The 27,500-nt window shown below is 43.5% G+C and overlaps 1 protein-coding gene across 4 annotated transcripts in view; it reads right to left on the bottom strand.

The window, feature by feature from the left end:
- The window catches only part of LOC118125435 (WD repeat-containing protein 7), a 64,240-nt gene that overhangs the window by 12,650 nt on the left and 24,090 nt on the right, over window positions 1-27,500 (bottom strand). For all 4 annotated transcript variants that reach the window (XM_035183982.2, XM_035183980.2, XM_035183981.2 and 1 more), the window contains 5 exons: window positions 25,147-25,265; window positions 24,923-25,046; window positions 19,799-19,912; window positions 8,125-8,352; window positions 1,534-1,720 (listed from right to left, as the gene is read on the bottom strand). In XM_035183982.2, the coding sequence (XP_035039873.2) occupies window positions 1,534-1,720; window positions 8,125-8,352; window positions 19,799-19,912; window positions 24,923-25,046; window positions 25,147-25,265 (772 nt within the window). The remainder of the gene's footprint in view (window positions 1-1,533; window positions 1,721-8,124; window positions 8,353-19,798; window positions 19,913-24,922; window positions 25,047-25,146; window positions 25,266-27,500) is intronic.

Below are 27,500 nucleotides of genomic sequence, written 5' to 3'. Positions count from 1 at the left end.
CACACAGATGCACAAACACACAGGCGCACACACTCCTTTGTGTCATACATGAAAAGACTCCAGTGAATTACCCTCTCTACGTGACCTGTGACCTCCACTTGTGTAAAATGCTGCTTCACCTTAACCACGACCTCACTGTGATGTATAAAAGCAGCCGTGACCTTTGACCCCCTCGCTGCGGGTTGTGATGCTGATGGTCCAGGAAGTGAGAGAGTGACTCTGCTGCCGTTAAACTGGTTAAACTGGATCAACAGTTATAGTGACGGATGTAAATCAACTGATAATATTGAATAAATGTAACTTTGCTTTCACGAGGTCGACGGTGACCGGGTCAGTTTGGTCATAAACCAGAGTTTATGACCAATATTCAGCTGGAAACTTTTAAAATATGAAGAATTCTGGGTCAGGAAGCAGAGGATCATGGGTAATATCCAGCGTTCAGTTGCGTTCCACACACGAACACAGACCAACACACACGAACACAGACCAACACACACGAACACAGACCAACACACACAACACAGACCAACACAGACACAGACCAACACACACGAACACAGACCAACACACACGAACACAGACCAACACACACGAACAAGACCAACACACAAAACAGACCAACACACACGAACACAGACACAGGACTCACATGTCAGAGCAACGCAGACATTGTTACATCATCATAATGTCCTGCAATCAGATTACAGCCTGGCTTCCATAACTCAGTGTGTCGGCCTAAGTGTTTCTGCAGAGTGTGTGTGTGTGTGTGTGTGTGTGTGTGTGTGTGTGTGTGTGTGTGTGTGTGTGTGTGTGTGTGTGTGTACTCTCTGGAATCTGAGAGGGAGGATTGAACAATCAAGTAAACGAACACAAACATTAAATCCAGCCAATCAGTTCAGTTGCTGAGCAGAAATATGTTCAGTGTGTATTTAACACAAAGATCTTTACACCAGCTTTGTTCCAGTGTCTGTTCTGAACGGCCTGAGGGACTGTTGGTCTGTGGTGATGCTGACGGCAGCTTTTTCACTCAAACTGTGACAGTGACCTGCAGGAATTGAGCCACAGCAAATAAAGAGTAAAGAGCTGCTCAGGTGTTTATTCAAAGTTCAGTGGAGCTGGACTCGGACCTGGAGAATCAGTTGTCGTGAACGTTGTGTTGTTGTGATCGTCACTGACACTGATGAGTCTGTTTATTCAGGATTTATTAACAATGAACATATCACGAGAGATTTCTGGATTTATTTAATAGATTTGATGACTGAGTAGTAAAAACTATCTACTGGCAAAAATACTAAAGAGTAAAATGTCTCACTAAAGGTGAGATGCGACTGCAGAGACAATTTTTCTGTTTTACTTCCACAGACAAGAATCTGATTTGTCACATTTATTCTCTCTGATCGTCTTATGTGTTATTTACTGAGACAGAATTCATTTCAAAGATCTGGTTCAGAATATGAGATAGAAAATGTAATTGTGTCAATCAAAGCAACATGTGACATCACGTGTGTGTGTGGGTGTGGGTGGGGGACTCACTTGGCCAGCTGCTTCTCTGCGTCGGCACAGAGCTCCAGAAGTCCCATGAGCACCGCTGACACGTCCATGTACGGCTCCCACACAGTGAAGCCTCGGCCAATCAGGTCGATGGCGGTGCGGCGGATGGTGCTGTGGGCGGGCAGCTTGGGGCTGGGGGGCTGCAGCAGCAGGAAGGTCAGAGCCTTACCTGCAACCAGTAGAACCAGTGGGATCAGAGCATTGTGGGGGTTTGAGTCTGGTGGTGGGTCGGACACCAGCCAGTGACGCTACGCCACATTTATTTGATTTTGTCAGTTCTGGGTTCATTAGTTTTCTGCAGGAAGTGAATACAATGGAGGAAAATATGACATTAATATGTGATGTGTGCAGAATAGTTCACACGTGAGACACTGCACCAGTTTCATGACATTAAACCTGTTCAATGTCTAATTAGCTATTTGTCAATTAGTTCACATCTGTATTCCCAACATAACCATAAAGTGTTGACTGGGACTCAGTCGACCCAACCCACGACTGTCCAGCTCTTATGGTAGAAACATAAAAGAACCAACACCAGATCCTGGTCAAACGTCGATGACATCATCAGCTCTATACGACTTCGTAGAGCATCGCCCCCCCCACCCCCCCCACGGCAGCAACATGGCTATTAAAGAAATAAAGATATTTTCTATCAAGAAATCGTATCAGCTCATATAGAAAAATAATAAACCCTAATGTTTAAAATGAGGCTCCGATAAAAATGATGTAACACACAAACACTCACACACACATATATGCACACACACACAGACACACACACACACACACACACACACACACACACACACACACACACACAGGATATGGAGAGGCAGCGGGAGGGAGGTCACTTCAGAGCTGACCTGACATTTGAGCCAGTCTCTGTAGGGACAGACTGACCATTAAGACTCCAGAAAATATCCCCCATCCCTCAATAACATCCCCCATCGTCCCAACACACACACACACACTCATGCACCCCCGCCCCCATCAGGCCTGTGTGTCTCTGCCAGTCTCACCCACAGCAGCCTGACGCTGAGCTTTTAGCAGATTCCTCACAAAGTGCTGCACAGCGATAACGTCAGTGAAACGCGCCGACAGAGAGAAGCAGATGTGATAATATGTGAAACTCTGGATTTCAAAATGTGAACAGAAAAGATGCATCTCACAGGGAGTTCAGACATTTACTTAAAAAAAAATATATGATTTCATTATATTGTTATGTTGTTTCTACTTTAGCATCAGGAGGCTCTTATGTTTTACTGTCTGGATCCACTCACAGATCGATACCTTTCATTGTATTTTCACTTTACATCTAAATGTTAAACAGTCATAATATGAAGGAACATGTGATATAATACAATACGGATCGTTTACTTTCAGTATTTATGATCCTGTGGTGGCTCTGAAGGTCCTCCAGCCTCCAGACACACACATAATCTCATCATCGGGATCTTCTGGCATTTTATCATCAGCCCGCCTTAAATGGCAAACCCGCTTCCTTATTGGTTTACGTGAGCGCACGCAGCCTATGAGAGATATAGGTGGAGGTTAACTGTATCAGCAGCTTCGCATTGTCGTTATACATACGAGCAGCGACAGAGAGCTAACTGGATTTACACAGAGAAACAGAAAGTGCAGAGGAGCTCGTGTTGCTGTCAGAGAGAGAAACATGCAGATGAAGCGTGTTGTTAGCGTGTTGTTAGCGTGTTGTGACCGACTCGGTGACAGGGTGATGAACTCTGACCCCCGGCCTGTGATCAACACCAGGTAAACAAACAGCAGCGAGAGGGGAAATCAATCGTGTTTTTGTTACGTGCGTCAATAGACACGAAACACTGGACTATAAATATCAGCTGTTCAGCGGCTTTAATGAACTTTGACCTTCAGCTAATGATTATTACAAATCATCACGACCACACAGAAATCAATTACACGTCACGATTTCTTAATTCTATTCTCCACCCAGTCGTGTTTACTATAAAATATACTGAGATTTCAATTCATCATTAGAGAGAACAAAACAATAATAGCTTGATTGATTGACTCATATCATGGGTTTTTCAACCTTTTCATTATTACATATATATAATATTCATCATCTTTACAGAGAATAAACAAAATGTGTTTGTTTAATGACTAAATTTACATTTGTGGATACAATAATTGCCACAAGGATTCATAAGTTTATCATAAATAATATAATATACTGTCCTGTGACTTTGAGTCATTTTTACTTTAACCTCAACAACATTGACCCTTTAAACACAATTTGTTTTAACACTGTTCTGTTTTGTTTCAGCTTTCATTTCTGTATTTGCTGTTTTAAATGACAAAGGGACAAAGGTCACGAGTCAAAATTAAACCAACACAGTGAGCAAGTGAACACAAGATGGGCTTTAGGGGTCAGGAGGTCAAAGTTCATCAGTGACTGTGTGTTGGCAGGTGTGTGCATGTGTGTGTGTGGATATGTGTGTGTGTGTGTGTGTGTGTGTGTGTGTAATGAACTTGATTGGGGCTAAATCGTAAAGGCCTCGTTATAATTTCTTCTGGACAATTAAAAATGGCCGTTAACAATCAGCCCTGTAATTGGCTGGATCGAGATTCAAATTTTACGGCCCCTCCCCTCTTGGTTTTTGAGCAGGAAGTGAGCGAGGTCCCGGACTTGGGTCCATTTCTCACGGCGGACATCTTTGTTTAAAGGCCGGACGGGGCCAAACGAACCGATAGCTATTGACAAAGCATCAGTCGGCCATAATGAGCTGTTAGTTAGAGCAGTAAACATGTCACATTAACGCACGGGGTGATTAAGGCTGGGGAGGATGGGGGAGGAGGGAACAACGGAGGGAAGGTGAGGGTGTGAAATGGTGACAAATTGGTGACGTCTAATTTTTAGCGAGCCGGGTCGACCGCTAACAGGCTCGCTACTTTCCCTGCTCCTTCCTTTCCTTCCCCCTCGTTCTCTCGCTCTCTTTCTCCGAGCTTAAATGAAAGTTGAAGGTAAATCAATACTGGGGACTTGGTTAGTGGATGAGAGCCGGATCAGACCGGCTGCCGAGAGAGGGAACCACGTTTAAAAGAAGAGGGAGGATAAGAGTCTGAGTGGGTGAGTGGAAACATACATATAACATGTAATAATATATATTACTTCTTCTTATATAAGGGTAAAAGAAGCGGTATTTGGTTATCAATCACAATATGCATTAAGGCAACCTGGCAACTAGCACCTAGCACGCCGGCTAGTTACGCTGCCTCCTGTTCTGTTTAGGTAGCATGTTTTTGGCTAACTAGCATGAACGTGTGGGTCGTTGCTACGTCACCAAGCTAAGAACATCTTAAACACATTCAACAAGATGTAAGTAGTACTAAAATATGTAACATGGTATTTATCATTAAAGTCTATTCAGCCAATCAATGGTCGTCACAAGTATATACAACTAATCGTTAATTGTACATCAACAAATGTGGGCTAAAATGTATATATCTATATATCTAGCCAATTGAAAGCTAAAAAAGAATTGATATGACTGGAGCCAAGTTTCCTTCCGAAGTTTAGTATTCTGAGCAAATTAGCAGGAAAAGAAAAGGCTAATTAATTTGCATTTCTCTGAACTACTGATTTATCGTTAAGCACAAAATGATAAACTGATGAAGCCAATTCAAGACAATGAGGAAAACAGGACGTTGTGTTTTTGACGTTTGTTTGGTTTGTTAGTTTGAGGAAAATTAGAGTCTCCACTTCACAGATCTGATGTTTTCATCGACTGTAATTTTTCATCTCCTCAGTGGAGCAGAAACTTCCCTGTGAACGCACATCCTTCATGTTCGGCTTGATTTACTCAATCAACACTGGTGTTGTGGTGTTTCCACTTTGTGTGTTGTGTTGTTTTCATCGACTCCTTGTTGAAGCTTCAATGAAACAAAATAAATCTTAATTTCCAATCAGCTCTCTTCAATGTGTTCAAATGCCACCGTTGGGTAAATGGGCCTCAAAGGAACTTGAGGTCTTTTGCATTTACTGTCCCAGGACGGTTTCCTCCTGATGTAGAGTTTCATCCTGTCCGTCCACATCCTCCCTTCCCTCTGTCATCACCTGTCCTTCTTACATTCCTTCCATCCTTAGGCTCAATCTCCCCCTCCATCTCCCCTACATTTCCCTGCTCGCGATATGAAAACATCAATCTATACTTGGCTGTATAGACTACTGTACCCTCCCCTCTCTCCGGGTGGACAGCTCTCATTCATCACACGCTGCGCTGTATGCCAACAACACCGATCCATCTTTCAATTTCATAATAGCGAGAGGAGAGGGGGTAGATTGAGAAGAAGGAGGGAGAGAAAAACAACAAACTGTACGAGAGCAGACAAAAGAACGGAGCAAAAAAGAAGAGAAGGAGGGAAAATGGAGGAAGGGGGAGAAATGAAAACAGCCAAACAAACGAGAGGGACAAAGAGTAGACGACATAAAGAACGTCCTCCACCACCACAGGCTTTTTACAGCCATCTGTAATTGTCTGTTTGAGCTTAAGTAATAAAACCTTTAAAAGGTTCACTAACTCAATGAGGTCGGTCACAGGAGCAAACCCTTCACTTCAATTAGTGAAGACTGACGACAACAACAGCATCGGTCGTTTGATCAAACCAGAAGTACAATATTTCTGTGAGTGGACGGGAGCTCAGCTGCTTTCAGTCTGCGAGAAGTGAAGTGATGTTGTTAAAGCCTCAAAATCCTAAAGTTTCCAACCTTAAAGGAAATGAAAAGCATCAGAGAGGCGAGTAAACCCTGCGTCTGCTGAGTATCAGGCAATAATACGGCTTTCATATTGAAATAATGGTGTTTCACAGGGATGATGTCATTTCAACCATAAGATCATAAATGATTTTTAGACCTAAACAAGCTTCAGATTGTGTCTTTTGTCCTGTAGGATGAAGAAATGCACATTAAATGCATGTTTGAACAAAGAATGATGTCGAGAGGGATTTCTTCACGACATCACCTCATAAAATATGATGGGAAATAATTTACTGATCAATTTAAAAGCTTTGGATTGTCTCTGTAGAACCTGGAGACGTACACGAGAAAGATCAGATTTCACAAACCAACTCACGAACGGACTGAAACGAGGAGTTTACAGTTTGTGTCGGTCCGAGAGTTTGATGAACACAACTTTAACAACAACGTTGAACACAACTAACAACAAACAGCCATGTGCTGTGTTTATCAAATCAGGATCTTAACTCATTCCAAGATTTATGACATTGGGAATTTCACCATATTTTAGTAAAATAAATAAAGTAAGGATAGGTCGGGTACCAGAGGTCGGCCAGTATCACAATGTCTTAATGATTCAAAGGTTTTAAACAGGCGGCGCTCAAGGGGATCAATTAAATCTCCAGTTTGTTTTCTTCTGATGACCCAGGCCAGAGGTGTGTGTGTGTGTCTGTGTGTGTGTCTGTGTCTGTGTGTGTCTGTGTGTGTGTCCACAGGTGAGCCAGCAGCTGTGTACCGGTCCAACTAAGCAGCATCATGCTCCACGGCCTATCAGTGAGGGTACAGGCGCTGTCGCTGGGCGGATGCCCCCAGAGGCAGCCAATCAGAGCTCAGGAGCAGCGGGATGGAAGAGCAGCTCTGCTTAGTGCAGGTTTGATGCCCACCAAGGTCCAACGCTGCGGGCGGAGTGTGGCACAGGCTGGACTCAGAGTGTGTGTGTGTCTGTGTGTGTGTGTGTGTGTGTGTGTCAGTGCCAAGCTCCTTAAGGTGTCAAGCTTGGTGGATGAAAATCAATTCCATCTCTCCCCTCACCTCTAATCCAGCACCGAAGTTTCTACTTTGTCAGTCGTGTAGCTCAGAGTTTGGAAAAACCACAATTCAGGAGCACAACACGAGACGCTGGACATTTCAGTGTGTCTGAATGAGACAGAGACACAGGCTGCATGAAGGACATTAGAACGTGGAAGCTCATCAAACATCCACATCCTGGTTCAGTGCAGCTCAGGCTCATTTTCTAAATATTTGCTCATAAACCCGAGGCCTGAACGAGGCGGCCCGAGGGGTCAGGGGTCACCGGCGTGATTAGGGTTTATTTGCTGAGGAGCTTAAATGTCAAAACTTGAGTCAATCCCTCCAACAAGAGGTGGACATCCAAAGGGCTGAAGTCGACGGTTAGAAACCAGAGGTGGAGCAGAAGGGTTTTTCTGTGTCTGGCAGAAATGGCGATACAGCACAGAGCCAGCCGGTGCAGGGAAAAAATTAAAAGGCGAAACAAGATTACAGAAAAATAAAAAGGGGCACAAAGGAGGAAAATCAATAACAATATCAGCGCCACTCCTGCTGTTGTTGTCTGACCCACAACCAGCGACTTCACTCGCCTCGGAAAGAGCACGCCGTCACCTTCTTAACGACACGTATCTAAAATGTCACAGTTGGTAAAGTACAGAACAAACTAAAGACGCTCGGACTAAAGAGCCTCAGAAGGTTCGGCTGGTGTCGTCTTGACTTTGGTCAAATTCTAAGATTAAAAATGTTGTGTGTCGTGAGAGTGTGTCATGCATGTGTGTGTTTCCTCTACTTACAAGTGTGTCTGGCCAGCGAGTAGTTGGACGATCCTCCGCTCGTCAGGCCGAAGCCCTCGGGCGCCTGTCCGCCGGTCCGAGCCCGCACCGAACCCTTGGGAGGCTCGATCTCGGCGCCAAACTCGGCCCCGATGACCCCGAGCAGCACGATGGCGGTGGCCTGCTTACGGCGCTCCTCATACGAGTTGGAGATCTTCTTGGCATTTGGTGGAAGGTTGGAGAGACAACCTGGTAGAGACAGAGAGAGACATTAACGACAACTTTGTCACCTATTTATTTATTTCATTGTATAGTTCATTTAAGTAAATTGTTAAAAACTCAACAATGAAAAACTTAAAGAGACAGGAGCTAAAACCAAGTGTTTGAGACAGAGGCTGAAAAGAGGAGCTGCAGCGATGGACAATCTGAGGACACTGATGCGTTTTGTTAACGTTAAAGCATGAAAACATTTTACAGTAAAAACACAACCTGGATATAAAAATTGCTTTTCAAATAACATAAAAATGTAATTAAATCGTTTTTCTTCAGGACCAAACAGCATCTGCAAAAACCAAAGAGGCACAAACCTCTTCTGATGATGCTCTATTACAAGAAATTATACATTTGAAATATATAACTGTATATCAGTGTTCAAAAACTAGAAGTGAAAGTAAATACACTATAGTTCAGCATATAACAAGCTTAATTATTTTATTTTTATATTTCCAACATCACTGAAGAAATAAGAAAAATGTCCAGTTCCACCTAACGTCTGTCAGATGAAAATAAAATGTAATAAACTGAAAGTAGAAACTTGAGAGACGTGAACAGGAATCAGACGTTTTAGTGACTCGCTCACTGGACTAATTAAAAGAACCAGTTTCACTTTGGACCGATTCTCTACATCTGTGTGTTTCCTTCTTCTTTCAGACGTGTTGTAGATTCAAAGAAAGAGTGGGTGGGATCTTTTTTTTTTTACTCCTTTTCATTTTCTTTCTCTTTCGCTCTTTTCAAGCTGAAAGGTGGTTAACAAAAAACGGGATAAAAAAAAAACAGCAGGCCTGTGAGTCTCCAGTGAGCTGATAACAACTGAACAGGCACACTTCCATTGTCCTGGTATTAACCATTACTCACACACACACACACAGACACACACACACGCAAGCAGGCACACGTCTTATTGTCCAGCTGAAAGCCTTTAGTCACAGTGCACACACACACACACACACACACGACACACACACACACACACGGGACCTCTGGAAGGATTTTGGACACGTGCGTTGTGTGCGTGTCCTCCATTGTGTACATGACGACAACCTCAAAATATCCTCTTTTGTGTGTGGGTGTGTGTAACAGGGTCCACACAGTGGGGAAGAGGGGAATACAGTGTGTGAGAGTGTGTTAGTGTGTGTGTGTGTGTGTGTGTGTGTGTGTGTGTGTGTGTGTGTGTGTGTGTAGAATCACAGTAGGAGATGAGAGCTCCTTACTCACCTTGGATCAAAAGACCCACATGAAAACTGTTTGTGTATATGTGTGTATGTAACAACCACGCACACGCACACACACACACACACACACACACACACACACACAGGAGACTCACTCTAACCTTAACTTAAATCTAATCTTTACCTAAACATGTCTTCACTTTATAATTTAAGGATTTTTATTGTGAGGACTTGTTTTTGTCCTCATGAGGAAGATTAGTGTCCATAATGTGACTGTGTGTGTGGAGGTTAGGTCCCCACAACACAACAGAAATACCAAGACCCCCCCCCACACACACACACACACACACTCGTTCCCACTGCGTCCACCCTCTGATTTTATTTCTTATTTTCTCTCTCTCTGCATGAGCGAGCACAGCATTGTTATGGATTTGTATGGCAGAGGAACAAGCACCGGGTACACACACACACACACACACACACACACACACACACACACACACACACACACACACACACACACACACACACACACACACACACACACACACACACACACACACACACACGGAAGGGGTGATAAATAGAGTGGGGGTGTTTCTGCTAATATTCATGATGGAGTTTTCTCTTGACAAAAGTTGTATAAATTAATGTCACATGATTGTTGATGATGTGATTCATGAAAACAAAGCGTCGCAGCTCAGAGGAAGAAAAGAGACGAAGATGTTTAGAGCTGAAGAGCTGTTGTCATGAAGTCGTGAACAGAATATTTGTCATTATTATTAGTTTGAACGTATTTATGGAAAAGCATGAACATAGTTTACAGAATGAAGAGAATTTAAAAATCAGTCTTGGAGGTTTTTCTTCTTCAGAACGGATCGAACTGAACAAACAGAAAGTCCGTTAAAGAAGATCGGAGCCAATCAGGAGTCGGTCTCAGCTGTCAATCACAACGTCTCCGCCTGTCTTTCAAATTACTAATTAAAACCAAACTGATCAGAAACACTTGAACAAACGTCAGTGAGATAAGAACGACCTGAAATGACAATGATAACATTTAATGTGTTCTTTGTTTTGTGTATTTTGGTCCATGTCCCATCTGATAACATGGAGGACGCAGGGTTTATGACCTGTCCTGCAGCCAGCCACCAGGGGGCGATCAAGACGGGTTGGCTTCATCCACAAGGTTTGATTGACAGCTGATGACAGTGGTGTGACACATAAAAACCAACAGATGAATTTTTAGGAATTATATTTTAAGTACAATAGTAGAAGGACTTTGGAGAAAATATATAAAAAAATATATACAAATAAAAGAGTTAAATTCTAATATTTGGTCGGTGTGTTTTATCCTCAGAGCTCAGCCCATCCTCCCTCCTCCATATTTCCATACTATATCCTGGTGCGCTTTATAATGAGATTGCTAAAGGCCAGCTGTCATTTGGAAGAAGGCCCAGCGGCCGGCTCTGATAAATGGATTACAGACGGCATCCATACCTCGGGCCAGACTGGGCCAGTAGATAACAGCATTAGAGATAGACTCCCAGGAAGAATGAGTAAAAAGTTGAGATTTGCGCAGAGAAAGTAAAGAGGAGGAAGAGACGGACGGATTCAGGCCGACGAGGTTTCTGCAGGTTTCAGAGACGATATCGAGACATTGTTTTAAAAAAAACATTTGAGGAGACGGGGGTGTGAAACCTCGACACTGTTATGATAGATGTGGTGATTGGTTAGAGCGACTTAGAATCAATAACCAGTGATGGAGCAAGTCTGTCACACCTTCTGACACCTGATTGGTTCGCTGTGAGCTGCCACTCTGTCACTGGTTCTGATATTCAAACTGGGAAAAAAACCAGTGGCAGCTTTTAAAGTATAAATCATAGACTGTAAATAAACATGGACGACGCATCGCCACTTCCTCCAGTTGTACAAAAATTTAAGTAAATGGATATGGTCGCCGTAGTGATCATATGTTGAGCTGAGGTATTGAGACCTTTTCTTGACCAATCATGAGTCAGCCTCAGTTTTCAGCCATGATGGGGTTTATGACCTGTACTGCAGCCAGCCACCAGGGGGCGATCCAGACACTTTGGCTTCACTTTTGGGAGCCGTCATGTCGTCCATCTTTATTTACAGTCTATGGAATGAACAGTTAATCTGAAGGAGTGCAGCTGCAGAAAGGTTTGATTTCTTATTTCCAAGCTGTTGCTGCACAAAGAACTTGTTCTGTGTGATAATATTTATCATTTAATCTGAATTATTAATTGTTAATACTTCTGCCTTTAAACTAATCCACTTCTGAAGAGAAACCCTGTTTCTATTGACTCCAGTGGAGATTCCAGACTTTGTAGAGGCACCAGATAAGAGTGGGAACTGTTATTAATATTATTATTATTATAATTCCAGGTAATTGGTAAATCAAAAGGCTGCACAGGTCGTGTGCTTCACCTTTCAGAAGCCCTGAACCTTCAGCGTTCGTCCGCTGTGAGTTTCTCTGCGGCGCGCCGGCAGGTAGCATCACTTCCTGTCCGGGTACCTGCTGCCGCTCGGCGTGTGGACAGGACTGATTGATTTTTGAAGCCTATCGATCGGCTTCCTTCACGACTGGCAGATCTATTGTAATAACATTGTATCTAAATCCTATTTGTTGGCCAACCTGCTCCCAAACATAACCCAATAAACTAAAGAGGGGGATGGACGAGCTCCCCTCTGCGCTCGCCGCTGCTCGGCTAAATCTTCATAAAACCAGAAATGGATTGGGATAAAAAGCCTTTCTGGCTGAAATGACATTATCCATAACGGAAGGAATCTATTAAAAAAGGGCCGGATGGTGTAATGCAGCAACTTGTGGAGTCCAAGCAATCACTGTAAAATTATGAACTTCTCAGAGACGTCCCAAATTCCTAAAGCAGGAGGAGCTGTTTCACCTTTGAGAGAAAGTTAAACGAACACGGGAGCAAGGAGGTGGTTTCAGCAGGATTACACAAAAACTACGGAAGAGATTTCTACAAAACATTGAAGGACTTTTTCATCTCTTTCTTTAGAATTGTGAGACAGGACGTTGTTTGATTTCTCAGAGAATAAATCAGACAAATGAAGACGACTGATATCTGCTGCAGCTTGACTGAATGTAAGGATCTGTTCGGAGGAAGAAACTCTACTGAGGGAAGTTTCCTGTTTCTATTGAAATTTAATCAGTTCAAGTCAAACGTAAAATGATAAATGGGAAATTGTTTAGCTTTGCTGCATCAGTGGAAGTAAATTAAACTTAAATAATTGATTTAAGTGTCTCAATCAAGGGCGTCGCTATGGGAGGAGAAGGGCCCCGAGCTGAGAAGGCCCCGAGCTGAGAAGGGCCCCGAGCTGAAAGGCCCCGAGCTGAGAAGGGGCCCCGAGCTAAGAAGGGGCCAGGAGGTGAGAAAGGCCCGAGCTGAGAAGGGCCCCGAGCTGAGAAGGGGCCCGAGCTGAGAAGGGCCCCGAGCTGAGAAGGGGCCCCGAGCTGAGAAGGAGCCCCCGAGATCAACAGATCACCTGAACAGCAACGACAATTTAGTGAGAACCATGTTAAATTCTATGATCGTCCATGTACCTGCCTTTAGGAATAAGTTTGTCGTAATGACACAATTTAAAGGTTTTTTAAAGTTTCAGTGATGCTGAGGACGAAGACAAAGAAAGAATAAAATTAAAGAATTAATAAAATGAAGGTATGGATGAGATAATAAGAAGAAGAGATGATAAGAGAAAGAAAAAGAAAGATGAGGTGAATTTGGATTGGATGAAGGAAACAATGAGATGAAAATGGGGGATGGGAAGACAGCAGGAGGGAAGGAGGGAAATGCAAATTAGAGGAATGATGGAGAGATGGAGGAAAACTGAAAAAGGAATAGAAAGATGTTGGGATGAAGGGAAAGAGAAGGTGGACAAAGGGACGGAGAGAGAAACAGAGAGAAAGAAAGAAAGAGGAGCAGAGCTGATTTCTTTGTTTGAAGAGGAGTGATCAATAAGTGCACACACACACACACACACACACACAGGTCAGCTCTCGACCAATTAACTTCCCGTTGAAAACAAGCTGCTGTCGTCCAGATAATAAAAACAGTTTATTTGTCTTCAGTATTTAATTTAGTCACAATTCAAACAAACGAAAGTAAAAGTAAAGACCTTCTTTAATTTATAGTTTATGGAGCTACTGTATTGAAACTTTATTGATACTGAAGTCTAGTGACAGTTGACGGAGTGTCTCTTCATCACGGCCGGAATCAAACATGTCAGATCTGAAGTTTAAAGTCCCAGACGGACACATATACTGCACTGAATATCCTGAATATCAGCGTATACTCACAATATACTTTACCAACCATATATATCAACAATCATTCATATCTAACATCCGGTATTCAACGAAAAATCTTAAATTTACTTAAAACAACAAGAATTCCAAAGGGGGTTTGGTGTATTTGTTACAACAGGACGTCAGAGTCAGTGTCCATGAAAACAAACCATAACATAATATTATATAACTGTGCTGTTCATGTCCTGATGAAATAAGATCATAAAGAGACAAAGGTCTGCAGAGATGAATAAAGTCTTCACATATTAATGAGATAACACAAACGGAACTGAAGAAACTACACAAGAAAATCAAACCTACAACATTCCCATCTCTCCCCTGTTGTGCTGCAACCTCGCCAGCTTCCCATCATGCACCTCAGCGCTGCCTCCATTGGTAATCAATGGGAGACTGGTAAAACCTGATCACCAGGGAGCGAGGGGGGGGATCAATAGCAGCAGGAAGCTGATGTGAGAACGATGGAGGGAGCAGGAGAAAGTGAACGACGGACAGCGGAGAGAAAAGACTTCAGCAATACGGCAAAAAAAAGAGAACGAATAAACAGGCAGATAAATTTATCTCTACGTCTGCGGACGGAGGGAAAAACAACCACGTAAAACAAAGGGCTGCTGGTGTGGGGGACCAGGAGACGGGTGAGGGTGGAGGGGGGGTAAACACCGTCCTTACAGCAAATGTCAAGAGACAGCAAATCTGGGGGAAATAATTGAAAACACAATTAAGTTGATAGAGAAAAAAGATTTGAGTCCCGGTTGGGCCGCTGCCCTTCTGGGCGGCCGGACTCCACCTGAAGGTTAAGTGTATTTTACCGTCTTAAGACACAGACGGAGGAGCTATCTGCGCTCGCTGGAAACACAGCGCTTCAATTAGACAGTACGGGAGACGGGTGGGGGGCAGAGGGGCGGCCGCCACAAACAAACTGGATATAAGTTTGTCGGGGGGGAGGAGACGAGACGGAGGGAACCTGCTGTTTGTCATCCATCAGGCTGCTGGAGTCGCTCAGAGACAGTTTCCTTTACGCTCACATGACGAACCCATCAATTCAAACCGGTTCTTCTTTTTCAAATTGGGCAAATTTGAGCTGCGCCATTTCAGATTGGTTTGATTTATGTTTATTAGACGTTAAAACGCGCTCACATCACAACTCAGTTACCTTCATCTCAGGCTACAGCCACACTGATACGTTTTAAAACTCAAACCATCAGCATCCACAGTGTTTGGGCTCCGCATCAGAAATAACCTGCGTCCACGCTAACACAGCTGAAAAGTGTGATGTGATGTCAACAGGACACTTTGCTTGATTTTCATTGTTTCTTTTAAATCAGGAAAACCCCACTTTTTTATTATTTTCTACAACGAGCTCTGCAGAACGACTTGTGCTCAGCCCCATTAACTCTGTTCCAGTGTATAATTCAGTTCAGAGCTGAAAGCACCGACTGGTGATCTATTAAAAGCCTGAGGTCTTATTTTATCTTCCATTATCAGTGATGTGTTTGTTTTGCAGTTTAATTTGCGATCCGACAGGTTTTTAATACCCAGAGTTTGTCGTCACGTTCACGGCTCGGTGTGAGAAATGGCTCTGGATGTTAATTTCCCTAATGCAGAGACAGTGGTCGAGCCTCCATCACGACGCCTCCTCGTAAAGAAGGAATTACTTTTATTAGAGGCTCCGTCGCTCGCTCCGCGCTCACAGAAGAATCAGAGACGTCTGACAGAATTAGATTCCAGCTCCTCCAAATGAAAAGAAGCCAGAGAGAGAGGGAGGCAAAAGGAAACGATCCTCTCATCACACAGTGAGAAAGAAAGATATATATTATATATATATAAACACAGCGACTATGAGTGACACACGAACATTAATGTGACTCAGACTTCATCTGCTGATTGTCTCTCCGGCTTTGTCCCATTATCTCATTTCCATTTAAGCCGATAAGAGACTTTCAGTGTGTTGCTGCTGAGACGAGGATCCGAGTCTCTGAGGTGAAAACTGAGCTTCATCCTGATCAATGGGACCAGTATTAACATCTGAATCTGCCCACAGGCCCGAAGACTCCACATTAAAACACGACGACGACCCAGCGCCCGTCTGCCGGATTATTTAGACGAATTTGAGACTTTGCAGGTTATATAATATTCATAATACTGACAGCCACTAGGTGTCGCACTGGCTCCAGCAGTAATCAAATTCAGTTATCAGCTGGTCTTGTTTCTATTAGTTTGTTTTCTACAGCGTTATGATTTCTGCATCGCTGAGAAAGAACTAGAACACAGAGACGTTACCAAGTAGGACGGCAAATCAAAAAGCTAAATGTTAACATGACGGAGGCATTTTTAAATGAATGTTTTAAAACCTACTACAATGTGTTTCAGACCTATAGTACGTTATATTTTAACATAGTATTGTTTTTTTGACTTTTTAAGACCGTGCCGAAAATCCTCTATCCAATATTCGCTGCCACTAGGTGTCGCACTGGCACCAGCAACTCAAACAAACGGCTGGATATGGATTTCTTGAGGCCGAAGCCGATATTAGGAAGTAAAACATCAGCGGATTTACGTTTAATAAAAATTGCCAATGATTCCTAAGATGTCTTTATCAAACCCTTAAATGAGGTTTAATATTTTACATTTGACCATAAACTTGACATCTATTGAATTTCAGTGTTTTCTGCTGTTTTAAGTTTTGAAGTTTTTCCTCACTTAATAACAGAAGATCTATAGATAAAATAAAATTTGATTGATTCATCGACCGACTTTTAACCCCCAATACCTATTCATCGGCTCTACTCTGAACATTACTTGATATCAGTGCGTCTGTGACAAACCATAAAAACATTCCTGTACATTTACAACATTTAGACAATAACTTGACTCCTCTGTCTGTAATATAATAATCTCCTCATACAGCAGCTGGGTCCCCGGCTGAGTAACAGAGCAGAGACACAATCATCAGAAACAATCAGAGCTCACAGAGTCGTCCCTCAGAACATTTATCTCTCCATAAGTTCAATCTGTTCCGAGGAGAAACGTGATCTGACCCAAACGACCTCCAGGCTCCGATATTAGATTAACCGGGGAGGCTAGCGTTTCAGCTAACCAAATCACAGCGGGGCTAATGACACCGAGAGGTGAGGGTCAGCCTGGCCTCTGACCTCCGACCTTTATCTGCTGCTGTGGACGCCTCACGACGGGCGAGAGAGGGATGAGGACGGAGAAACGGGGAAAGACATCCTTCTACTGATTATTTCATTCATGACCATCAGATAATTACTATTACCATCATGTCTATTGTGGATGAAAAGATAAATCATCTATAAATTAAAAAATGTTTTACAGTGAACAGAAACTACAGGTATCCTTTACTTTTCTGAATCCTGAGGATGACAAAGGGTGTGTGTGTGTGTGTAGGGGGTGGAGCTGTGTCCAGCGGGGACCTTTGACCTCCCTGGGGTCTCTCGCCCTCCATCACAGGCAGAGATGAGCTCCTCTCTCTCTCTCTCTCTCTCTCTCTCTCTCTCTCTCTCTCTCTCTCTCTCTCTCTCTCTCTCTCTCTCTCTCTCTCTCTCTCTCTCTCTCTCTCTCTCTCTCTCTCTCTCTGTGTGTGGAGACAGTCTTCCCTCTAGTGTGGAGCTAAATTACTGTTCCACACCGGCGTCAGAATTTAATCATATTTAAAGATAATTTGTTGAACTGAATCACTGAAGTTAACGATTTTATATCTAGACGAGAGATCAAAATTCAAACGACGAATAACCGTGAAGATTTTCAGATGAATTTTAAAAGCAGACGACGGCTTCATTTAAGAAACTGTAACCGGAGAATGTTCGATCGTTAAAACTCATCAATGAGCTGAATGATTAATTGATTATAAAAAAAAATTGTAACAGATTTTGTTTCAATACTTGATGTGATCAATAGAGAATATTAATAATCAACACCTAAATATTTTCATTCAAAATGTCACAAAATAGAAACTGAAAACTGTGAATGAGTGTGTGTGTGTGTCCCTAGCAGTGTCAAGGGATGTCATTAGGATCCACAGCATCCTGCAACACACACACACACACACACACACACACACACACACACACACACACACACACACACACACACACACACACACACACACACACACACACACACACACACACACACACACTGAGTGAGTGAGACAGTGGACTGAGGTGATGAGTCTATCGCCGTGGTAACAGTCTGCTGTCAAGTGATTCTGTGGCTGTCGTCATCTCTCTTCTTTTGTTCACTCTTCTCTTTCTCCCCCTTTTCACTCTCTAACATCAGTATCAGTCCGACTCTCGTGCGATCACAAACTACATGTGAGTGTAGACATGTTACCTGAGGAAGGTCACACAGAGATATGAGCAGGAGGAAGGAGGGAAGGAAGGAAGGAAGGAAGGAAGGAAGGAAGGAAAACAAATAGCAGGAGCAGTAAAAGTTTTCAAACTCGTGATTTTTCCTCCACAGCCGACGTGTGTGTGTGTGTGTGTGTGTGTGTGTGTGTGTGTGTGTGTGTCCTCCACTAACACATTTAATACTGCAGAGACTGAAAGAGAAAAAAACACACTGCTGTCAATAGGAGAAAAATGAGCAGTGAGAAATGATAAATCGTCACACACGTCTGTGTTATTGACTGAGAGGAGGACGGAGGGAGGAAGAGGAGACGGTGAGACCAGGACGAAGTCACAGTGTCTCCGTGCCTTTTCAGAAAATATCCTGTTTTTGAGATGATGTTAATTTACCTTCAGAGAAATGAGTCAACTCCGGTTTGATGTTCCTGTGATGTCTGGATTCATGAAGTTAAATTAGATGATGAAGACGAGTGTACAGGAGTAAAAGCTGCGGATAATTTAAAAATTAACCACGAATCAATATGACTGCAAATTTAAATGATCACAAATGTAAACTGGGACTTTTTCCCTTTGTGTGAGTGTCGACCTGCGGAGAAGCTGCAGGAGATTCATCCGTCTGTCGCAGTTAAACATCCAGGCAAATGTGACAAAAGACAAATGGACCAGAAAAGTGTGTGTGAGTCTGTGTGTGTGTCTGTGTGTGAGTCTGTGTGTGTGTGAGAGTCTGTGTGTGAGTCTGTGTGTGTGTGTGAGTCTGTGTGTTTTCTACCTGTGCTGCAGGTGTCAAGGTTTCCTGAGGAGAATAATTTCTCACTTGATCGTGTGTTTGAGAAACACTTAACACTTTACTGCTTTTAACACCATGCAGCTCACAGTACAGTGGCACTGCACACTGCACACACACACACACACACACACACACACACACACACACACAGTCACCAGAGCACAACACCTGAATTCAGCAGCACATGAATGATAAATGAGTTTTTAATGTTTCTTGTATGAAACCAGATGCGGCTCCACAGATCACTGAGGAGAAGAATCTCTTCATTCTACACCACAAACATTTCACAGCAGCTTTAAGAGGAAACGTTCACAGAACAAGTTCCTTTCATTAATTTCTTTAAGATGATAAAACTCGTTTAAAGGAGACGTGATGTGCTCATATTCAGGTTGATCATTTTAATGAGTGTTATTAGTTGAAAAGGTTTAAATCCTCTGATGCTCAGAAAACACATCACTGTCCTCAGACTGTCCATCGCTGCTGCTCCTCTGTTCAGCCTCTGTCTCAAACACTTGGTTTAAAATCCTGTCTCTTTAAGACCCCCTCATCCCGATAAAGCCCAGTCTGCTCTGATTGGTCAACTGCTTCCAGCAAGTGTCGGATATATCGACCTCCGCTCACTTTACCTGGCTTTGTTAGGGGGCGTGTCAGACTAGCTGCTCGACGCCATTTACCCAACTGTGGGACATCGATTCGTACGTTTCCAAGAGTCGACGCCAAGACGCTGCACTCGTGTTCCTACCTGCTGTGATGTCATCATCAGTGACGTCCATTTGCTCCTCGGGAGCCATGGTTTCTACTGGCTGAGGCTCAGGAGGGGGCGGGGCCGGCGAGGAGGGCTCCGTGGTCGATCCAGCTGAAGAGAGAGAGAGAGACATTATGGTTAATATCAAATATGAGTGTGTGTGTGTTTATAATCAGGCTAACTGTCCTGGTTAAGCAGCTAATAAAGGTTTATTGGGCCTCCTCGTTATCTGGAGAATTAATGAACACACAAACACACACACACTATATTTAGTGTTTTCATTTAGCCTTTATCTCTCCATTGCCAATTAAGAGTGGCTTTTCATTAGCGTTCAGGGCTAATGAATGATGCAGCGCTAATGAATGAAGCGGCTAAAGGAAACAGAGCTGATGCTGAGCTAATCTCTGGGAAAACAGCCTAATTAATGAATCACACACACACACACGCACACACACACACGCACACAGTTTCCCTCTGCTCGAGGAGTGAAAGGCAGTGGGGCGGGGCTTATTTCCATTTATTTAATTTAGTATAATAAACATATAAACAAACAAAGACACAAGAAGAACGACACAAACATCTACATGAGTTCATGAGCGAAGCCTGAGCTCAGTAAATACAAGTCTGTAATTACACTACATGTAATTACATTGATTAATCCTGGTTACCATTGTGCTCCATGTTCCAATTAACCTGCTCTCACACACACACACACACACACACCACACACACACACACACACACACACACACACACACACACACACACACACACTTCACATCACAAACACACACATGTAGCTCGGTTGCTGATCGTCTGTCTCAAATGTTAAAGTGATAAAACTTAATTAAACTGGAGTAACTGATGCTTCACTGTGATTGGTTGAAAAAAAACATGGGTGATTGAAGTTTCTGTGGAAACGGAGAACGCCTCCTCTCAGTTCAGCTGCAGTTCACGAGCTTCACTGAGCTTCACTGACTGTAAATAAAGATGGACGACATGACGGCTCCATGAAAGTGAAGCCAAATCATCTCAATTGCCCCCTGGTGGCTGACTGCAGTATAAACCCCGCCTCCTACCCCCACAGATTGAATGAAATTTGTGGGAAACGCTGGATGATGATGTTGTTGAGAAGCTGAATCATAGCGGCCGTTCAGGAAGAAGTGACTTTACTGCGATAGTCCAGATGTAAACATCTGTGCAGTGGCTGCTGGGTAATTCTGGTGTCCACGTTCTGCAGGTTCACATTCCACACACACACACACACACACACACACACACACACACACACACACACACACACACACACACACACACACACACACACACACACACACACACACACACACACACACACACACACACACACACTATAACTCAGCTGTCCTGGCCAAGGGGATGAGAAGGAGAGCGAGATAGAGGAGATGAGGGAGAAAAAGAGGAGAGGGAGGTGGAGGAGGTGGAGGAGGGGCGGATGACGGGAGGCGGAGGGGGAGAACAGGGAGGGAGGAGACACTCTGCCCTGCTCCAAGGTCAAGCTTGTCATGTCAGCCATGACACATAGCTCCCAGCATGCCTTGTTAACCTCCAGGACCTCCTCCTCCCATTCTCCTCTTCTGTTGCTGACTCCACTCCTCCTTTTAAAACACACACTTCCTGTTCTTTAACACACTCGTTCTCCTCCTCTTCTGTTTCCTTATATTGTTCTTTTCAATTCGCTTTTTCAATATGAAGACCTATTTGTTTTATTTGTTGTATTATTCAGCATCTGCATTATTAATTCATGCATTGTGAAATAATTTGACAATTTATATTTTAGATGTGTATTCAGTCTATTTTAATTCCATAAGTTTTATGTGTATTTCTATTGTAATTTTGTTTATTAAATGTTGTTTTCAAGCATTGTTTCTAATTTATTGATTTTTTAAACAAAATCTCTATTTAATGCAACTTCATCTTCATCCACAAGGAAAAGGAAAAATAAACAAAGACGGGGAAGAGGAGAGGAAGAAGGACAGAGTGGAGAAAGGAAAGAGTATAAAAGAAGGAGGGTGAGGAGAGGAAACAAGAGGAGAAAGAAAAGGAGGAAGAAGGAAGGAAGAAGCTGTGAAGTTGGACAATTGAGGAAAAGTAGAAGAGGGGAAAGGTGGAGGAAAGGTGATGGAGGGACAGATTCAAATACGAAAAAGGTGAAGGAGGAGGAGAAGATGAGAGGATGTGAAGTAAATCAGAAAAGAAGAGGTGGAGGAGAGGTGATGGAGGGATATATGAAGTAAAGAAAGGTTCAGGAGGAGGAGCGAGGAGGAGCTGGCACATGTTTAACAGCAGGAGCTCGACGAGGAGAAAAGAACCCCGGGATCGGGCGATCGAGAGAGACAGTGAACTAAGAGCAGAGGAGAGAGAGAGGGAAGTGATCACTGGCGTTGAGTGATCAAAGAAACAGCTGCTTCTCACAGTTTGACCCTTAAATCTGTGTGTTCATGCACGTACGACGGTGAACAATGCTGCGGACTTTGTTTAATCAAGTGTGTGTGAATATCAGTGTTAAGTGTGTGTGTGTGTGTGTGTGTGTGTGTGTGTGTGTGTGTGTGTGTGGGAGACCCCCCAGGTACACTCGTTTCGCTGCCCAGCCCCGGAGCCTCTCTCCTGGGCTTTTCATCCCACGCCTCCTCCCCCCCCCCGCAGCTCAGGACGTCTTCCACCTCAGAGATTAAAGCTTCACGCTCGTGTTTTGTTATTCACAGGTCGGTCGGCTGCCATCTGCACGACGACCAGACAGAGAACTGATGTTTAGAGTCTCATCCTGCTTCTCTGAGAGAAAACAAATCAGCGTTGTCAGAAACACAACGTGACGAGAGCTGGAGGACACGCCTACCTACACCTGCCACCTGCACCCATTGGACGGTACTAGCTGTCAATCACACTGTGGTATCCACCCCCCCACCCAATACAATCCGGTGCTTTATGGTCTATTTGACTCTAAATGATCATAACTTACTAAATGAACATCAGCTGTATTGAAAAAGACTTGAAACTAGAGACATAAACTCCTTAATGTTTATAAAGTGAGAAGTAGTCTCATTTTCTATAGACTTCTATAGAAACTACCAGTGGAGTCGCCCCCTGCTGGTCTTTACACAGAAGACAGGATTCAGCCAGTGGCTTCACTTTCTGGACGTCTGTTTTTAATGAGTCTATGGTCGGCTGTGTATTTCTCTCTCTCTCGCTCTGAGTGCAGGTTAACATTCCTGTTTCCTTTGTGTTAACGCTTTCTAAACACTTGCAGGAGGCTGAAAGGTCAGCCATGGCTACTGCTGTGTGTGTGTGTGTGTGTGTGTGTGTGTGTGTGTGTCTGTGTGTGTGTATTGTCCAATCTGCCTCATGCTGCGACAGTGGGACTCCGTCACTGACTCAGTGACATTTCCTCTGCACTAAAAGCTAATGGATAAATACAGGTGTAACCACTCTGTTGCTGGAGGAGGAGATGTGCATGTGCATGTGTGTGTGTGTGTGTGTGTGTGTCTGTGTGTGCGTCTCAAGAGGCTGACAGAGTGCCTATTTGATGATAGCGTCGTATTGAAGTAACTCGTTATGTTGCACTGATCCTCCCATGTGAATGACAACAGTGTGTGAGATGTAAAGCACAGTATTCTGTCGAGTATATGATGGAGTATATTACAACAGCAGTATATTTATTTTCCACATTTATTCTTCATGAATTCTATTGGTTTCCTCCTCTCTTTTATTCAAACTGTTTCCTGTGTGAGTGCAGACTGGACTTTCTGCTTCCTGTAACTGCTGAGAACACGACGCATGAATTTCTATCGATAACTGTGAGTTCACGTCGGAATAATCGGTAAAATGAGTTTCCCACTGGGAAAATTCAAGTGAACTTTACCTAAAAATTCTCATCCTTTTTCTTTGCTCTTCATTATCGTTCAGTTATTGGAGAGAGGAGTCGTTTAAAAGCTCGAAATGCATGAATACAACACGTTGTTTACAGCGTCCATGTGTTTCACATATTCTGACTTTAATACTAAAGACTTGTGCAAGAACCAAAGATCATTTGGTGGAAGAGAGGAACCTTTGTGTTTCTCCAGTGGAAGAAATATAAGAGAAGTCTGTGGCCATCACATCAAACCACAAGAAGAGCTGCTCAGGAGCATTTTGGGACAAAAACACCGGGTCACATAAAAGGTTGACACACCCTGTTTCACATGAGGGAGACGGTTTGGACTCTGAGTTCAAACTATGTGAGGATGACACATGTGGCATTTAAGAACAGACGGATCTGAGCAGAGGTTCAGGTTCAGAGGACTCCTCTGGAGGATTCAACACATTCCCTGACTCTCCCGTGATGCTCCAGGATTTCCAGGAGCAGCAGGAGTCATCTTACCGTCTGTTTCAGTCCTGCTGCGCAGCACACAGATCAAATTCAATGACCCTTTAACCTCGCTCTATCTCCCTCTCTCTCTCGGTTCCCTCCCCCCTCCATCCTTCCTCGTCCCCTGAGGTCACCGGTCCATCACTCCCACCACCTCCCCTGCCTGCGGTACTGCTGTGGTAACACAACACTGACTGGTGCCCGTTTCCATGGCAACTGTTCCCCTGAGAAACCCCCAGCATCCTCAGCAATCACGACTCTACAGCACACACACACACACACAGCATTTTAGAAGGCCATTTCTAGTAAAAGAAGGTGGAGATTCACCTTTCTTCCCATCAGCAGGTCTAACTATAGACAGAGAGATAGAGAGGGAGAGAGACACGGGGGAATATACGGAGCTAGAGGCAGATAAGCTACTTTCAGACACGACCTCCGGGTGAAATCCAGAGAATCGTCTCCAGAGTTTCTCCAGAGTTTGTGTTTCACAGCTGATCAACACAGCAGCAGATCCTCCTCATTCCTCAGGTGAGAGGGGGGGCAGCCGGGTGCAGCCGACAGAGACAGGAAGTGATGTATTACCTCTGCTGCAGAGATCATGTGATCATGTTTACATCACCACGAACTCTCTTCACATCTTCGTCTGTGTCGTCTACGTGTGCGAAGTTGAGCCGTATTTAAAAAACACAACCACGACGACTGATTGGACCGGTCAGGGAAAAGAGGGAGGGACTTACGGGAGCTGACGGTGTCCACGTACTGAGGGAGGTACGGCGCCCACAGGTCGATGGTGTCCTTGCGTCCTGATTGGCCGATCCTCCTCAACTCAGCCAATAGGAGAGCTTGCGCTGCTTCTCGTACCTAAGATCACATCAACAGTTAATTATAGGCAAAGATAAACTTGATATCATTTATAATTACACCACAGAGTGAGACTGAAAGACTCTGACGTCTGTGTTACCTCCAGACAACGGTCCTGCCATCTCCTCGCCAACATCTCCAGCAGAGGAGGTCTGAACTTGTCCAGGCCGAGGAGGTCAGGGAGCATCACACAGTGCATGGCAGCCAGCTGACTCCACCCTGAGCGCGCACACACACACATACAGACACACAAACACACACATGTCAGAACAGACTGTAGGAATGGTCGGAGGATAAATAACAGATGAAGCTTCTCTCACTCAGACACAAACCTCACTGCTGTCACATGTTAGAACGACACGCTGTAACTTTATCTTTAACAGTTTCTGCTGTTAAAGTGAAAACTAAAAACCAAAGTGAAAAGTTGTGAAGGCACGAGAGAAAGTTAACGATTGTTAACGATCAATCCTCTGAGGACTAAGAAAATCGACTTGGTTATTAGCATGGACTCTAAATAAAGATGGACGACATGACAGCGCCCAAAAGTGAAGCCAAAGTGTTGTGATCGCCCCCTGGTGGCTGACTGCAGTAAAGGTCATGAAGGTCAGGAGCGACGGTTGAAACATTTATTTATCCTCCTGCAGATGAGACTGATTCTCTCTCAGAGAAAAAGCAAATAAGAGCATTTCCCTTCAGCCATGAACTATTTAATAACAACAAATAAATCATTACGTCCGTCGGTTTATCCCATTAAATCTGTAAAAGAATAAAATGCTTCCATGTGACAACAGAGGGTTTCTCACACACACACACACACACACACACAACAGACTTTACTGTACTAACACAATCCTCACAGAAAGAAAACAAGTCACACTAACAACAGTTAAACACAGGATGAATATACAGTTATTCACAGTCTTGGTTAGAGCAAAGTGGTTGTTCGTGCTAACCAGAGCCTGGTGGTGTTTCACAGGTAAACGACAGGTAAACAGCCTCATAACGATACCTTGGCATCATGAATTAAATGTGTTTGATTGAACTGTGAGGACGACTCTACTGGAAAACATGAGAAAACCTTTATGGGGTTTTCAGTGGGATTAACAGTAACCTGCTTTAATTACCTCACTCTTATTCTCAGTTGTAAAAACTAACATTCAAAATGTCTTGGTATCGCTTCAACAGGGGCTCAAACCCCGTCTGAGCCACAAGTAACGGCATATATTTACATTTTACACCAAAACACCAGAGAAATATACACCGGCTTTTACACGTCTGACAGAAAAATGGACTGAAACGTTCATTTGTCGATACTCAACATAAACCAGGCACCTTATTCACATATATTGGTGGAATATATGGTTTCCAGAGAGGATGCGTGTGAAATGTTCTCGTGTGATGGACACTGAATGAGTTTTAATCAGGAAAGAAATTCCAAACAAATTTCTTTACCAGACTCCAGGTAAACTTACCTCCGCCATCGAAATATACAGTTACAGAGGAAACTCACACTGTTAGAGGAGTGTTACAAACACACTGCATTCAGGAGAACTGTGGAGAGGCTGACAGACTCATTGTGATGAATACTTAGATGATCACACAGGAATCAGTCAACCTCTCGTTGCAAAATGTGCATCACTGTGTTACAGAAACCTCAAAGAACTTGTGAAGCATTTGAGATCAAACTGATCGATACGCAAATGTGAGATCCTGAGAGCGACACATCTGGAAATCTGTGTTCACCACATGATGAACCTGATGCTAACCCTGTTAAACAGTTAGTGAAAGAGGCTTTACTCTATGTTACAACTACTGCTGCTACTTAAGCTGCACAGATTGCTTTTACTAAACTACTCCTACAGCTACTGAGGAGGAACCAGCCTCTGTGTGCATGCTTGACATTTTCTGTGAGAAAACCATGTAAAACGTTATTTTGGCTCTGAAACCTGGAAACTAAAGGTTCTGAACTTCAGGAACTTGGTTTCCCTCTGAACCAGAGGGAAACCCATTGTGTGGGCAGACGGGTTAACAAGCCTCCATGGTTAAAGTCCACACCCTGTTGAAAAGAAATGTAATAACTGTTTAAAAAGAATAAAAAAGCATTAGGTTTTGAGTGGGATGAAATATATTCTTCAAATATAACTTGTGATTGTGGCATTTAAGTTGATCTTCACTAAAAGTTTTAAAATGTTTTCATTTAGTTTAGTTTCTAACTTTGAAGTTGGGTTTTCGTTTGTATTTGTTCCATTTAAATTGTTTTGTGTGTGACACATTCCCTCGTTTCCATCGGGTGGAAAATAGCAAGCATGCAAACAGTGAGCATCAGGACGCACAGACAGACGGAGACGGACGGAGACAAAGACAAAAACAGGGCAGGACTGTGCATCACTGCCAACAACTGAAAAAGGACAAAGGACAAAGAGCAGAACTGTGGTCAACACACTCTCAAATGCA

This window comes from Hippoglossus stenolepis, chromosome 18 (genome assembly GCF_022539355.2).
Source record: "Hippoglossus stenolepis isolate QCI-W04-F060 chromosome 18, HSTE1.2, whole genome shotgun sequence".
Taxonomy (NCBI): Eukaryota; Metazoa; Chordata; class Actinopteri; order Pleuronectiformes; family Pleuronectidae; genus Hippoglossus; species Hippoglossus stenolepis.
This window is presented reverse-complemented; position numbering and strand designations above follow the sequence as displayed.